Raw genomic sequence first — 18,030 nt, 5'->3', positions numbered from 1 at the left:
TGAAAATAAAGATAACACTAGTTAATTTAGTGTATTCAATATTACCTTTTTCAACTATCTTAGGATCAAATGCAAGTAAACACTCCAACAAATCAAGAGCTATGTGATGAACAAAATGAAAACATTAAGCAGAAGAATGGAAAGAATATAATACTACAAGCTTGATTTTGGCCACTGCTAGTTATAACTTTATGGACTGTAGATAACAATAGGGCTTCTAACAATGTAACGGGGGCTTCTCCAAATAAGTGAGCCTGATACAATTTGCATGCTTGACATAGATTTTGCTTTCACTGATACCTTGAAGCTCCTCTTTTGCAGGGTATGAGAGAAAATGAGGCTAGTTGGCTTCACTGTGATTTCCACTCCTTTTGGAGATTTGATGGTGGAATTATAGATAGTTGGTCCAGGACCTACATTGGTAACTCTTCTCCTGAAAACTCCTATTGTTGTTTCTGTGTTGCTTTTCACACTTAATTGCATGCTGGGATAGTTAATAGCATCATGGCCAATTCCAGGAAGCAAAGAGGTGCAATTTATAGGAGAACCAATTAGTACTGATAAAGTGGAACCATTATATCCCTCATGGCATAAGAATTGGATATAAGCAAAGTCATCCATGTCATAGACTAAACCAGGGTTCACAGCTCTTGTTGGGTTAACTTGACCAGCACCAAAAGCAAACTCTGCTTCCTTGTTAAATTTCTGGCTCATAGGTTTAGCTTGATAAAGAGTGTACACAAGTTAAGCTATCTCAAAACACAACAAGTTATGACTAGAGACATAAAGTTTTTTTTTTTATACAAATGTTAGTACTTCCTCTGTAACAACATTAAGCAAAAAGTGATTCTTTTCATCTTATTTAATGATAGTACACCAAAAATGTCCTTCATTTAATGTCCCCTTTTTCTATGCAATTAAATTAGATGAGGGGGTAATTTATGTAGTGAAGTTGACTTTTAAATGAGGTTAACAAGAATAAAAGTGAATAACTAATTATCTTAGTAAATATGTAAGTGGTTAATTTTGCTTATATTTTGTAAGAGTGGGAGTATATATTAGTTGTTATTTCAAGGTTTGAACCCCAATACTTTAAATCTACCGACTCTTCTAATCCTTAGCACAAACCAGTTTAGCTACCGAACCCGCAGACAGAAAGAGTTTTGTTGATTTTGGATGTGATGAAAAAAATCAACTAAACACTATATATAGGAAGTTAAAATGATAATCTTTAATTTTTCACCTGTTGTAATTATAGCTGATCTGATTGCAGCAGGACTCCAATCTGGGTGAAATGACTTCACATATGCTGCTACTCCAGAAACATGAGGGCATGACATTGAAGTACCAGACATTAGTGTAAATTCTGAAAATTGGGTGTCCCCTTCTAAACCAGTAATTGATGTCCTGAGTGTATATGATGCCAAGATGCTAATGCCAGGAGCTGTTACATCAGGCTGCATCCAAGAGATTATTGAGCACAATACTAGCTTTAGGGTCAATGTGCCAGAAGTAAAAGACACAAAAAATCCACAAAGTACAAAATGGTGGAAAATTAGCAACTATTGGCACCTTCAAAACATGTTGAGATCCTGGATTTGGACCCCTAGATGAAAAAGAAGCAACAAATGGAGCTGGTATTTTTACTTCATGGCTCTTATCTATCACTGCTGATGGTGATCTTTGTTGAACAATAAATTTATGTCAAATCTATGTTATTAAATAAGCCAGTAAAAAATTATTGGTTATAGCAAATATTCAATTATTAGCTTGCTTAAGAACGATTAGTAAGTACCAATTAAAGACCTCAAAGGTCTTTTAGAGAACAAAGAACATGTTTCACCTTGTAGTTTGTATATAGTTGGTAATAATTTGACCTGTGCTTTTATTCACAAAGGTAGCAGGAGCCATGAATATTTCAGCAACATCAAGAAATTGATCATATTCAACTATAGTACCAATGCCTCCTATTGCTTTCACAACAGCTTCAGTGCTCCATGTTTTAAATCTACAGTAAACAATCTTTCCTTTCACCTTTTTTGGCTCTAAGGAATCTTCCAAGCAGAACCTGTCAATGCATCAAAATCTTCTTTGTTAACAATGAAAACTTAGTCAGGTATTATTGAAAAACTACGCGAAAATTACTTAGCATTTTCCTTGCTCGAAGCGTCTCGCGCTGCATCGACCCCATTAACAAGAGGGTATTGTTTCTGTTTTGGACTGAAGGTGCTTATTCCTAGCCCCTGCATAACTCTCAATGTTATATACACACACATTATCTTCATCACAGTATTTCTTAACAAGCCACTGATGTTAGATTGGTTATAACTAAAATCATATGAACACATGAATGTGATATTACTGAAATAGTCTTCTCAATTGAAATAAAATAAAATAAGACTATTAAATAAAGTAAAGTTACTTCAATGATGTAGATTGTTCCAATAAAACTAGTCTTCTGTTATTATGGTCAAATAACTCTGGTTAACACGTGATTGCCAAAATTAATAAAAAAAACTTACAGAAACATTTTTTCTATTCCCCAACTCTATAGTGCTGTGGAAGTCCCTATCAATGCCACTAGCAGCTACTGTGACAATCCAAGGCGCATTATTTACGACAGTTGCCATAGTTGGACCATCATTTCCTGCCGAGGCCACAGTGATTATGCCTTTCCTCATAGCATGAAATGCGCCAATCGCGAGAGTGTCCTGCAGATAGTTTGCATTTTCTCCACCTAAGGAAACAGATATGACATTGACACCGTCATGTATAGCAGCCTCAAATGCAGCAAGTATGTCCATATCAGCACATCCATCCTGTTTCCAACAGACTTTGTAAATTGCCAACCTGGCTGAAGGAACTGCCCCGCGAGCAGTCCCTTTGGCTAATCCAAAGAGACTTGCATTTGGTACAAGGTTTCCTGCTGCTGTTGATGCTGTATGAGTTCCATGCCCTCCTCCCACATCTATGGGAGATAATATATCAGATGGATCAGACCTTCCATCTAGCTTGAAGTATTTGGCTCCAATGATCTTACTTCAAGTTTTTCATCAAGTGTAGATGCCAAGGAGAATGTAATACATAATGTTAACACAAGTAAGCCATACTAAAGCTTACATTTTCACCACAATTATTATATGCAACCATATTTTTATATACTTTCAACACTTAGTATAAATGGTTAACACCAAATAGCAGTAGTCAATTCAATTATTAGATGATTAATTATGTTTATTGTTTTACTGTTTCAATATCCTGTTTTAATTATTTGATGGGATGTCTCCCACTTATAAACCTATTTGCAGGTCATATCTCATTCGATGTAAGACTCTCAACACACCTTCTGTTACGCCTAGGACTAAACGTTTGATGTGTGACCTAAGTTTCTCGATAGCGGGTGGTCCAACATATCTTGGATAGGATCCGATACTATCTTAAATTTTGGGTTAGACCTAACTTAACCCTGCAAAACTGACTTGAAATGTGAAAAATACCTCACTTAAAAACACGTTTTCAGTCCATATTTCATCCGATGTGGGACTTTTGACACTACCATTTATATGTTAAATCCACAAATTAAATATATAGTCATATAGTGACATAGTGTACATAAGGATAAGGATGTTACTTATTGCAGCCTGAGAAATTAACATATTTGTCACAAGTTCCTCTCCATTTAACAGGTGGAGGACCAAATCCATCATCTTTGAAGCTATGGAAGCTATGAAACTCAGGAGTGATTCCTACATCCCAAATATGGAAACACAAACAATTCATGAAATACCATTACACAAAATCTATCATAAAGAACAAGGAAATACTAAAAAGAAAATGAAAATGAGAAGAAAGGTATGATAAACCTGTATCCAAAAGAGCCACAATAGTGTCACTCTCTAATTTCAGTTTTCTCTTCGCTGTCAAAGGTAATCCAATAAAGTCCCATGATCTTGTTGTGTGTAGCTTGCGGTACTGATTTAGAAATACTGAGAGTACTTCATTCATGGCTACACATACAAAACAAAACAAAAAAAGATAAAAAATGACTAAATATGTTGCATGTACAACTCAAACAAATATAAAGGAGCAAGAGAAAAATGGTCTCATGCCAGATAACTTATTTGCTTCATCCTCAGATAGTTTAGCAGCAAATGCATTAAAGCTCTTTGTGTAGCTGTATACTATGGATTCTTTGGCTTCATGATGGCTGCTAAGTTTACAAAGATTAAAACCAAAAAGGGTCACAAATGAAAACAAAATAATGAAATAAATTTCTGTAAGATTACATTGAGACTGTTCATGGTTCGATTTGGGAAGAAAACTGAAATGAACCATTATAACAGTTTGTTAAAACCGAATTGAACCGTTAAATGTTTGTCCCGAATTGAATTGGTATAATGGTTCGGTGTATCAGCTCTATATTTATGAGCCGAAACTACCTTTATAAAAAACTTAGCTCTATCTTTTTAAATTGAATTTATTCTGTGAACCGAACTATACCAAATTGCTACTATTAATTAATATTAGAATTGTAAAAAAAATAAAAATCAAAATCAGAATCAAATTAAATTAAATATTAGAAGTGTTTCAAAAAGAATCAAAAAACAGAACCATTAAACCGAATTGAACCACACTGTGACAAAAAGTTCATGAATCGAACCAACCCATGGTTCAATTTTTTTTGTTCGTTTGAGTGGTTGAGTTGTTTTTTTACAGCCTTAATTGAGATAATTCCTTTAATTTTAAAGTATTTGATTTAATACAAACTAGATAGGTCACTTTTATCACGTAGCACCGACACTTTAGATTGAAGGTGTGTCAAGTGTCTGACATATATCGGTATCTAACACAATACACGTGGTTACACTCCATTATTTCATTTTCTCATATTATTAATGTTGTATAGCAAATGTGAGTTAGAAGTCCTACATTGCTTAAAAAAGTGAAGATTGAACAACATATTAAGCGAGAGGACCCATAAACTCAATGGCTTAAAGTTTTAGGTTAAAATGTGATATTCAACTCACTTGTGTGATTGCACTTAGTCTAATGTAAACGATCTCCCCTGTTTCGGGAATGTTTAGTTTTATGTAATTTTAGGCTTGAAATGTGGAGGAAAAAATGTTCACAAATTAAATAGACTACCTTTGTTTAACAGTTGAGAGAATATTTAAATGAGTCTCTACTGCTCCTTCTCTACTAACAGAATGAGTTCCTAGGAAAACAATGTAAAAGTCCTGCAAACAATTCAAATGATGCCTAAGTGAATAGGCAAAAATAAACTTTTAAGGACCTAAAAACTAAGAATAATAAAACATAAAAACTAACATGTTAGGAGATAGCTCAAGTTTGAAAGAAAATCAAATTTATCTTAGTTAATGTAAGGAATGAAGATTGAGAAAAAATTTATTACCTTTTGTTCAACACCATTAACTGAAACACTACTTAATAGAATCAGCAGTAATGGAAGCCAAAGAAGAGAATAGGTGTTAGTAAGTTTCTGAAAATACATAATTAGCATTGACATGCTAGACTTATATATAATGCATTAGCATATGGATAAACAGTATAGGATCCCTAAGCATAGGTTTATATATATCATGAGAAATCTAGAAAAGAAAGGATAAGTAAAAAACATGTTTCAACTAGTTTGCTTATTCCACACAAATAATTCATTGATGTTTTTGGTATGGAAAACTTGTAAGACAGATTACAGAACTTTAAATTATTTCTTCTTTTGACCACAGTCAATGTTCTCATATAGAGCCTAATGTTGCTTCTTCAAGGGGAACTTGTATTAACATTCTGATTTTCAATTGAGTAAATACTCAACTTCGTATTCCACATTATCAATATTACAAAATGATATCTATAGTTGTAAAATATTAATCAGGTCATCTTTTTTTTTGAGATGTGATATCAAATATATCTCTAACATTGTCGTTCACTTAGTTTTAAACAACTCTTCGACATTATAAATTTAATATCACTATAATCCCTGCAATACCAACGAAGGGAGTAATTTGATTTATCATTTTAGAATATTATTTATGTAGGAGACTAAATTGATATAGTCCAAATATTTTAGGGACTACATTTGATATTTATCCTTTTAAATTTTTCATTTTATTTGGTGTTAGTCTTTATTAGTACTAATGTTACTAAAGATTCATTTCATGAGATAGTTTTATTAGGTGGTAAATGGTCACACAATAATGAATTGATGAGAAGTGGAAGAGTCTAAGAAGCTTAGAAGCTGTAAGGCACATCACTATCAAGTGAAGTAGAGATACAATGCTTAAAAACAAAGAACCCCTTGTATTAAGGACCGCCCGGTTCCTTAAATTCCAATGCAAGCATGATATGACCTTGTATATATTATTTGTTATTCAACGGGGCATAACTTGAAGTTAAACCCAAATTAGACACATTTTGAAATTAAAATGTGATACGTGTGATGGGAGATGCTCTGCAGTTTTTTATAGGTAAAAGCACATAGAGTGTTTTATTGGGAATAAAGTGACAAAATGGGTTGAACTTGTGGGACCAACTCGTTTAGCAGGATATCGTAGGTGGGAACGAGTTAAAGATTAGATCCTACCATTTAAGTTAGTCTGATCGACTTAACGTGCTGAAAAACGAGACAGTAACATAGTGTGGCGTAATGGCGTCCATTAGGTCAATTTAAAAAATCTTTCTTTTTTAATTATTTTTCATTGGCTATGTCATTATTTATACCACTATTATCTCGTTTTCTCGGTACATTCCAATAACCTTAGAGTTTTATTACTTATCTAATAATAATTATTCAATTGCGTTGAATTTTAGTTGACTAATTTTGTGGTTTTTGTTTTGATAGACCAATTCACTTAAAAATCATGTTTTATTTGTTTTTTCATTGTCGTGTCAACAAGTCGGCCTGCAATCCATCAAATGATAGGATGGAGTTGAAGTTTCAATTCGCATAACTAAGTTAGTACACCCCTTCCCATTTGATGAAATGATGGCCGACGTGCCTTTGTCACCCCTAATTAGGAGTGTGGTAAAAGAAAATAGTGTATTGTTTTCCTACTTCCTACCACTTAAATGTTGTTTTATTTGGGTAAGAAAACTATTAGGGTGCGTTTGACGGACATGATAGAAATAAGTTATCATATCATGTTTGAATCAAGTGTTCAAAGGATAGGATGGAGTTGAAGTTTCAATTCGCATAACTAAGTTAGTACACCCCTTCCCATTTGATGAAATGATGGCCGACGTGCCTTTGTCACCCCTAATTAGGAGTGTGGTAAAAGAAAATAGTGTATTGTTTTCCTACTTCCTACCACTTAAATGTTGTTTTATTTGGGTAAGAAAACTATTAGGGTGCGTTTGACGGACATGATAGAAATAAGTTATCATATCATGTTTGAATCAAGTGTTCAAAGGATAGGATGGAGTTGAAGTTTCAATTCGCATAACTAAGTTAGTACACCCCTTCCCATTTGATGGAATGATGGCCGACATGCCTTTGTCACCCCTAATTAGGAGTGTGGTAAAAGAAAATAGTGTATTGTGTTCTTACTTTCTACCACTTAAATGTTGTTATATTTTGGTGAGAAAACTATTAGGGTGCGTTTGACGGACATGATAGAAATAAGTTATCATATCATATTTGAATCAAGTGTTCAAAGGATAGGATGGAGTTGAAGTTTCAATTCGCATAACTAAGTTAGTACACCCCTTCCCATTTGATGGAATGATGGTCGACATACCTTTGTCACCCCTAATTAGGAGTGTGGTAAAAGAAAATAGTGTATTGTGTTCCTACTTCCTACCACTTAAATGTTGTTTTATTTGGGTGAGAAAACTATTAGGGTGCGTTTGACGAACATGATAGAAATAAGTTATCATATCATGTTTGAATCAAGTGTTTAATCAATCAACATGATATGATAAATTAATTCAGAATTTAATCTTATCATGTCTCTCTAGTTGAAATTTTTATTTTGAATATGAGTTGGGTTAGAAATCAGCAGAATAGGATAAAAACATTAATTTATTCAATTACCCTTATAAAATATAAATTGAAATATAATAAAATATAAATATAAAAAAATTATAAAATATAAAAATGTAAATATAATCAAATAGAAAAATAGTTAATAGAATTTGATATTAAACTTAAAATTAAAATATTAATAATTAATTTAAAAAATATTTATGATTTTACACAAGGGTAGTTTTGTCTTTTTATATGATTTAACACATTAGTATTTACAATTATAACAATATGAAAGTTAATTGAAATTTTAAAATAAATATAATTTGTTTACAAGGTATTCTTGCCATTTATATATAATATATATCATATCTTTATTTACATTCTAACAAATAAAATATAATTATTTGGTTACTCAAAATTTTATTTTTAAAATTTAAATTGTTTATTTAGTATTGTCAATGGATAGTTTTAATATAAAATTATTTCATTCCTTATTTAATTTTTTTGTTAATATATAATATTTAAAATATAATAAGTTAATTTAAAAAAAAAAACTAATATGTAATTGTTCACAATGGTAATTTTGTTATTTAAATATAATATATATTATATCATATCATGATGAAATGTGTATCAAATACATCAAAAAATAAAATGTTATAATGTTGCATGTGTGCATCAAACAGAGAATATGATAATGTTTATCTTGTCACTATCTTATATATCATATATTATCTTATTCTTATATAGTTTATATTTTATTATGTCTTTTTCTAGCATACGCATCAAAGAACTAAATATCTTTAACAATTTGTTAATTTAAGGAGTTATTTGCTATATTTTGTTGATTTTAATTCTTTGATTTAATGAAGTGTTTATGTTCTTATTTCCTTGATTAAGTAGAGATTTTTTGTAGTTTTGCGTTGTTACTTTATTTTAGTGTAGTTCTGAATTTTGGTGAGAAATCAACATAACCTATGTGGAGTATTTCAGTCATATATGGAGTTGTAGATGTTCAATTGGAGTCAAACCAAATGCAAATGAATGCTAAGATCCATAGCTCCAACTTTCATGAAGACACTGGAACTAAATTCAGACTCAAAAGAGGAGAAATATGTAGAAAACGTCAAACTAAAGAAGTTGTGCGCCTGAAGCGCAACAACTGCGCCTAGGGCGCATTTCCACCCTTTTGAATCTGTCGAGGCGCGCCTGAAGCGCAAATTCCGCACCTGGGACGCATGGCACGCGGATGAATGTTTATAAATGTGTTTTTCACTTTTTAGGGATCTTTTTTACTATTGGGAAGTTTGGAGAGTTGTGTTCTAGCATAGAAACTCAAAGACGACCTTTCTAACACCATTGGAACAGTTTTATCAAGAATCAAATCTTTCTTGTAATTATTCTCTAATTTATATCTTTTCTATCTTTGTCATGAGTACATAAATCCTATTTGTTAGAGAAGAGTGTAACAAGATGAAACCCTTACTTTTTTGTGTCTTGAGTGAGTTCACATTCCATGTTTAATTTTCTCCATTGAATGTGCACAAAATCTAGAGGAATTAGTTCACCCATCAATTTATATTGTGTCAATTCACAAGTACAAGGTAACCCCTATGTCCTTTTGAGAGAGCACCCATATACAGATTTGTCAGTATCCACACACTCAACTTTCTCGTATTCTTCAGCAATATGTCTTTGAGTTTCTCTTGATACAAATGTATTCAATCTCTGATAAGATGGATTTATGTGTTCATGTTCTTCATCATAGAAAATTTTCTGAAATGAGGTCCTGATTTTTTCATGTTGCAACCTTATCATGTTGTTTATAGCCTCCAAACATTTACACATATCACCCTATGTTGTTTTCTGACATTAACTTCAGTTTCTAGTGAGCTGACTCAACCCTATCATTACATATAAATTGTCACCATTGAGAAATTCAACAATATATAATAAAATTGCAAAATCAAAGTTTTAGAGTCACATTACATACTTGTTAGTCGTTGTGTTCCCCAAATGCATCACTTGATTTGCCCATGCTTAAACAAACCTTTCCTTATGACGAGTCAACCAAGTTTCTTTCACATAATCAACAATCACTTGATTATCGACACATGATTTTTTAAACATGTGCAAGCGCATGATATACTCTTTTTCATCACTGCAATACATAATATCTTTCCACATGTTCAATACTGACTCTTGTCTATCCTGTAAGACATATTGCTTGCATTTTGCTCCAACATTTTTGTTGATATGAAATCGAAAAAACAAATTAACAGCATATGAAAATACAATACCAACTGCATTCATTAATGCAAGATCTCTGTCTGTCACAATTACTTTATGAAATTTGTTTTGTGTAACAAACAAATCTCTTAGCCTCTCTAATGCCCAACACAAGTTTTCTTCCCGCTCACATTCCAAATAAGCAAGTCCAACTACAAGTGTCTTTTCTGTTGATGTCATACCAACAATGTCAAGTAACGGCATTCTGTATTTATTGGTTTTGTAGGTACTGTCCATAATCAACACAATCGGAAACAACTTCAACAACTTCACTGAATATGGATGCGTCCAAAAACTATCTCTCATAACATCGGAGTCTTCACGCTTTCTATTCCAACGCACATATTTTGCATCTTCAATTAACTTGAATAAATGTTGCATTTTTGTTCTATTACCCCTCACGTGCAATCGAATCATACTCCTCTGTTTATATATTTGTGAGATCTTAGTAACATTGTTCATATCTCGGTCTTGCAATGAGAGTAATATGTGTCTCGGTGCAACATTATATTTTGTTAAGTCATGAACATGATTTTTTTCTTCTTCATCTAAGAGTCCAACAAATGCATGTCCCTCCAAAGTATTAGATATTCGTGGTTTTGAATTCCACAAATTACTTTAATTGTCCATCATGAACCATCTTTTAATGGTTTTGATCTAAGCTTGAAAGGACAATCACATTTTTTTGTTGAACTTCCAGTTGAACTAGTTGCACACTTGTATTTCCCTCCTTTGTCACAACCTAATATTAATTTATTTCTTCTTCCTTTCTCTCATGTCTCTATATCTGATCTTCGGATAATAACGGTAACTTTATTTTTTATACCGATATATTTAGCTTAATTCACAACAGCATCCCTTATATCAAATATCTGAAATAAAATAAATTATAATTAATCATAATAATATATTTTTACAATATTAATTATAATTATTCATACTTGATATGTGTCAAAAATATTTGAAGTATTGACGCATGTTTTATCCAATAATAGTAGCGGTTTATCTATATCAGTTAACATTTAAAAAATAATAATAAAATTTTAAAAATTTTAAAAAATATAAAATAAAAAAAATAAAAAATAAAAAAATAGGTGTGTACCGGAAAACTTGGAAATGAAGTTTTCCGGAACTACCTTCTTTACCGGAGAACTTGTGAATGAAGTTTTCCGGTACACACTTTTTCCTTCTTGTACCGGAAATCTTGGTTTAAAGTTTTCCGGTATTAACCTTCTGTACCGGAAAACTTAAAAAAAGTTTTTTAGAAACAGGTTGTGTACCAGAAATCTTTAAAAAACGTTTTCTGAAAAATTTGTACCTACCGGTAATCTTTTTTACATCTCCGAAAATGATAAAATTGTGAGAGAAAAAATTAAATCTGGATTTTGTGGAATAGTCAAAAAAAAACTTTGAGGGAAATTTTGACATTTTAAAAAAATTATGAGGGTAGAGGATAAATTTTTCAAAACAAAAAATATTAAGTATAGTAATGTACACACACACAAAAAAAGGCCATTTTATCTCCCCAAATCCTCATAATACACCTCCCAACCCATAAATGGATGAAAAATAGATGCTCAAAACTAGAAAGATTAAGGAAATGTGGGGTTGCCCTTATTCTTCTGCTTCACCGGCAGTAGCACAACACTTGCAAATGTTTTTGGCCAATAATTATATATTTTGGAAGTTTACCCATATATCACATATCTCGAATTAGCTGTTCTTTTCGTGAAAGATTTGGATTATCTAATGTTTGAATTAAACATGAAAGAGACGCTTCATCATTTCACCAATAAATTTTTTTGGATTTTTCAAATTCAAAAATATAAAATGTGGTCCAAGAAATTTTAATTGTGAAATTATGAACATCCTCCTTTCAGATATTTAAATAAGTAATAGATTATTAGTAGATTAATTAATTATTTAATTAATATAATAATACTAATAATTGGAGATTAATACTACTAATAAAAACTTAATCTAACAAAAGATCTCCCAATGATTTGCCATATAATTACGCTTACAATATTATAATTTACAGATGCAATTAAAGATAAGTAATTTGTGTGTAGGCTAATGCTCCTTCGGACCATATTTTTAGTGTTAGTGAACTTGAATGTTTTGAACATAATGTATTTTAAATTATTACTCCATTCGAAAATATAAGAAAAATTGATTAATATTTTGTCCAAATTTTAAATCACATAAATTAGTTGTTTTTTGACGAACTTTTATTTATATTTTGAGGTAGAGTAATTTTCTTATGTAAAAAAATAAATTTTGTATAATTTTGGCCTGCCCAAAAAACTCTAGCCTACAAAGGATTAGACTTGGAAAAAATTTACTATAAAAATTGTACTCCTACCCCTCGTTTTACTTAAACTACCATTTTTACTTTTTTTTTTAAAAAAAAAAAAGAAAATTAAATATTTTTTTTATCCCACCAAATTCAAGTTGAGTTATGAAAAACTTAGAAAAAAATTCAAGAACATAAATGTGTTTTAAAATTTTCAAACATTTGTGTTCTAGAAAAAAAAAATCAAATTTCCGAAATACATATGTATTTTGAAAAATTCAAACTTTATATTTTTGAAAAAAAAAAAATCAATTTTTCTAAAACACAAAGTTTGTTTAAGAAAATTCAAATGTTGTATTTCTGAAAATCTTTTTCAATTTCACAACACAAATGTGTTTTAGAAAATTCAAATCGTATCACATAAAACTTGAAGTTTTCCAAAACACAAATGAGAGAAAACTTAATGTTGGATTTTATTTTTTAAAAATGATAAAATTTATTTTTTATTAAAATATGGAGTAGAAGATAATTAGATATGAGTCTGATGCAAATTGGATACCTTATGCCAAATTTTTAATTTATCTTTTTGCCTTTTTCTAAAAAATAAATAACAATATTTTAGAAGTTAGTTTATCTGATCCCATTTTAGAAGTAGAGTTGGACTTAATTCAACTTTATAAAACTAATTTGTAGAGTGAGAACTATTCACTACTCATAAACACATTTTTAAATATTTTTTTGTTTTATCATTTCTAAATCTTATTTCATCAAATATAAGATTGTTAACACATAACTGCCTTGTCCACTACAATTTGAATTTGACTTTCAAGGCAGCATATTCACTTTGGTCCACTACAATTCAGAGGGCTAGTTAGGGCAAGCTCTTTTTGTCTCCTATGCTTCCTTCTACTAAGTCCTTAGCCCTTTGGAAACACATTCATAATGTCATCCCAAATGATGATAACCTTATGAAGAAAGGATTTATAATGGTATCTTGTTGCAGCCTTTGTACTCATGTTTTTTAGGATGCTAATAATTTATGTTTTGAATGCTCATTTGCACCTCATATATGGTGTTGAATTCAGCTTTGACAGGGGCTCCTTTAAATCTCTCATTAGCAGTCAACTTGCTAGACATTATCCAGAACAATTGCAATTCTTAGGTGAATGACCTTTTATATTTCTACCTTTACTAATATCGTTTGATGTATTTGGTTTGGCATAAACAAGCTTCGTTTCGGCAATATCAAGATGGACTTGCACCTTCTTATGCATATAATTAGATTAGATGGTATGCTCTCAGTTGTACTTTTTAAAAAGATTATGTATTTGTGCATCCAAGTTTACTATAATTGAAGTCTTTATAGTTGTTTGCCACACTCCAAAGGCCCCCAAAACATCACATGTCAAATGGATAGCTCAAACCTACAATGAATCAAGTGTAACACAATTGGATTCTCAATATGGTCTCCTAGTTTATCCTCTAGTGCATGTACTTTCAAATATTGTACTGACACTTTTTAGGTGTTGTTGCCCAACACATAGGTATGTCCAACTCTTTCAGTACAACGTTGATTGTTGCAATGTTTGTTGTGCAAATTGCACATTCAAAAGGATGGATTAATTTTTGGCTTGAGTGTGATTTTGTGTTGGTGATTCAAGCATTCTCAAATCCCAAAGTTGTGTCTTGGATGCTTCAAAAATGTTGGTTCAATTGTCTAAATCTAATTAAAGGCTTGATTTCATAGTCTCTCGTATCTTTAAATAAGGGAATGTTCGTGGTGATGGCCTTGCCAATGCAACTTTTGGAATAGATGACTTAGTTTGGTGGAATTCAATTTCTAGTTGTACTCATGAGGATTTTTTCATAAACATGTGTGAACTTTCCAATTTCATATTTCATTAGTTACTTTTTGTCTTAAATTGCACATTTGTTTTCTTCACCAGATTTTATTTCATTAAATTTTCTTAGTAAGGTTTTTAATGAGTTATTATTTGTATTTATTGTTTTTTTTTTTGTCTATTCCTTAAGTTTGTCTATGTTTATTAATTTTTACTAATATTTTTTTTCGAGGTGATGCAAATTAATGTGAAAAGTTGAGGTTCCAACCTAATTGACATGTCTTCTTCTCTAATAATTTATTTGCATCTTATTGATTTTATTAAATAAAATGTTGTTTTGTTAAAATTGTTCTTACTTAATTATTGCAAAGATATTAAATAGTTGAAAGTAATATAAGAAAAAGATGAAATTGTTTATGAAAAATAACAAAATTTAATAAGTTAGTTTATATAAAAAACTTTGAATCGACAATTAAAAAACAATAGAGAAAATAGGACTTAAGATATATCAACGCAAGGTATACAAGAATTTCGAATTGTTTATTATGAAAAGGAACTTTGGATAATTAATATATCTAATAATTTATCATTCTTTTCAATAATTAAAGTAAAGAAAATGATCAAATTTTTTCTTATAAATAGATAAACTACATCTTATAATAGAAAAATAATCATTTTAATATTTAAATGTGAGACATCTTTATTATAATTATAGATATATCTAAATTAAAATCTATTAAAATACTTAATTAAATTTTTAAAAAACAAACCATACTATATTAATATTATTAATAATTGTTAGATTTATGTCAAACGTAAAAATCAAACTCTAACTTCGTTATCACTTTATTTCACAACTCATTTACTACAACTATCAGCTCAACTTTATAACATCTAAACACTTGAATTAATTAACAAAAGACCAATTAAAAATCATAATAATTGATAAGAACATTTCGATATATATTTTTAATTTTGATACCTGGAACACTAGTTTATTCGGACCCTTCCTTTTGATTTACAACAAAGATAGAAACTCAATTTGCAACGAGACCTGAAAATTTGGTCAGGAGGGACAGAACAGAACAGTAGTACATACCGTGTCGACATGCGTGGTGCCGAGCATAGGTAGGACCACGTGGTTCTATCACGATCCCAGGTCAATAATATTATAAAAATAGAATTATTCAATAGAAATATTTTTCTTTTCATACTTTTACATAGAATAGAAATACTTTTCTAATTATAGATTGATATCATGTTTCAGAATCTTACAATTATGTATGAATTTTTTTTATTATTTTATTTATAAATTAAATAATAATTTTTTAATTATCAAATATAAAAATTTTAAATAATAATAAATTTTGTCAAATAAAAGGTTTTTTTTTATAAAAATAATAATAATGATAATAAAATAAATTAGTAAAATAATAATAATAATAAAAGAATAATTTTAAATAAAATACACTTATTAATTTTAATATAATAGAAAAATATATAATTAAATATCCTTAAAAAATCAATTTATAGAGTAAAAAATATCACTCTTTATAAATTATTATAGATATTTTTCTTAATATATTCAATAGTGAGTGGTCTGACCAAATAGATGATACCATAATAGAGAAATAAATAATTGAATATGAATTTTGGGAAATGTAATTGTATTCATTGATCGTGAAATAAGTACATTGGAGTATGTCCAACGATAGTTAAATAAGTTCGTCGTCAGCTTGTAGTTACGTAAAATTCAATTTTTAGCGAGTTTATTGTTGGAGTAGTGTCAAGATGTCATCATGGTTCTCTCATGAAGGAACAATACTTTCATAATTTAATAATAATAAAATTATAACTGTTACTTTTTTTTTATTAATTTATTAATAATAATACATTTATGATATGACCGTTAGTGGGCTCTATTTAATGAACCTATGTTGATTTCATTAAAATATGAATGAGTTACTTCAAGATGATATGACACGATGATCCTATTTAATGAACTCATTTTAAATTGACCGTTGAAGATACTTTTAACACTCTTATATATGAGAATCTTTAACCCTATTGTTGTCCAAAAGTTTCATTATTATGGAATAAAATGGAAATATTATGCATTTGATAATAAAAGAAAAACTTATAAATTTAAAATTGACAAGCTTAGTTATGATAAACTACCGGAAATTCCAGTATAACTCAATGGTACAATAATCAGCACATTAAAAAAAAAAAAAAAACATTGCAATTTATCAATTCAAAGAGACTTGAGTTTTTTTTTCTCATAAGTTACTTCTACTACTAAATCCGATCAGTTGATAATTTTTTTTATAAATAGATTAAAAACTAAAAGATTTTCAAATAAGTAGACTTAGTGGCATCATCTATATATATTGCTTAGCTATTATAAAATAGGTCATGTATACATTCAGCAACAACAACAACAAAAAAGTAGGCCATAAATTTTAGTATTAAATCCACAAATTTTCATTTATTTTGGCCGTTGGAACCTCCACAACCATTACTTTTATCTATGTTCAAAAAGTACAATGCATTTCATAAAATATGTATCATACTTCTATAATACTAAGACTAAAAATGGAATAACATCACCTAGCCATGACTTCATAGTGCATCACTTTAGTATTTTGTTACTCTAATAAAAAAATCCAGAACGAGACATGATTATATAGAGGCAATCTTTTTTATGGTTTGAACCGTATCAAAAATTTTGAATTAGGCAATCTGATTTGATTGCTTGATTCTCTTATTAATGTGGATACAATGTCTATCATTGGAATATGGTGAAACCTAGTTATATGAAATATGTTTATTTTTAATTTTATTGAAAATTAAACAACGATCTTTAAGTTTAGTTTAACAAATAAATATCGATATAAGTTAAATATCTTGTTTCAGATTTGAATATGAGACTGAGACCTCACAGTTGTATAAATTAATTATATATATATATATGGATTTAATACTAAAATAAGCCATTTATACATTTTATAATGTGTAACTTTTTATAATAGGGATAAAAAAGCCTTTGTATATTTATATATATATATATATATATATATATATATATATATATATGTGATAGATGAAATAACAATTGTTTGATTTAAATGATTGCAAGATATTTTTTATGGATTTAATGAGCATATTATTAGGTATTTACTTTATGATGGAAATTACAATAATATGATTGGATAATAATATGGTTAGATAATAAAATCAATAATTTTTCTTTGACTTTGATCGTAACTATATCAAAAATAACAACTATAAATGGTTGTAATTTACTAATAATGTAAAACTTTTTTTACTGTCAGTGCATACTAAATAAATTTGTCAAATTAATTAATAATGATACTACATGCTTTTTATTTTCTCTTTTTTTATTTAGGTTCTAGCAACTTTATTCCAAATAGAAATAAAGATTTATGGGACTTTGTCTTTCATCTAATGTCTTTTAATTTAGAAAATGCAACAATAGAAATTGTAAAGATATAATAATTTAAGTTCTCATTTATTAAATTTTCTAAATGTTGCTGAATTTTTTAAATTTAATGTCCAAATAGTGAGAAACATTGGATTAGACCTTAATGTGTATGTTT

At 29.5% G+C, this 18,030-nt stretch overlaps 1 protein-coding gene across 5 annotated transcripts; it reads right to left on the bottom strand.

Moving 5' to 3' along the window:
• LOC101498806 (subtilisin-like protease SBT4.14) lies at positions 1-5,655 on the bottom strand. Of its 5 annotated transcripts, none has more exons than XM_012718745.3 (11): positions 5,414-5,655; positions 5,146-5,237; positions 4,110-4,210; positions 3,864-4,007; positions 3,632-3,746; positions 2,523-3,039; positions 2,146-2,243; positions 1,844-2,068; positions 1,573-1,681; positions 1,244-1,457; positions 1-722 (listed from the first exon to the last, which is right to left on the bottom strand). In XM_012718745.3, exons 1-11 carry the CDS (start codon positions 5,525-5,527, stop codon positions 190-192), a joined length of 2,262 nt encoding a protein of 753 aa, XP_012574199.1. In that variant the 5' UTR covers positions 5,528-5,655; the 3' UTR covers positions 1-189. The 5 variants fall into 5 exon arrangements, with proteins under 5 accessions (XP_012574199.1, XP_004510915.2, XP_027192257.1 ...); XM_004510858.4 differs by having other exon boundaries at positions 4,110-4,207; XM_027336456.2 differs by having other exon boundaries at positions 5,146-5,259; positions 5,414-5,566.
• Between the last annotated feature and the right edge of the window lie 12,375 nt (positions 5,656-18,030).

Source organism: Cicer arietinum, chromosome 7 (genome assembly GCF_000331145.2).
Source record: "Cicer arietinum cultivar CDC Frontier isolate Library 1 chromosome 7, Cicar.CDCFrontier_v2.0, whole genome shotgun sequence".
In the NCBI taxonomy this organism is placed as follows: domain Eukaryota; kingdom Viridiplantae; phylum Streptophyta; class Magnoliopsida; order Fabales; family Fabaceae; genus Cicer; species Cicer arietinum.
This window is presented reverse-complemented; position numbering and strand designations above follow the sequence as displayed.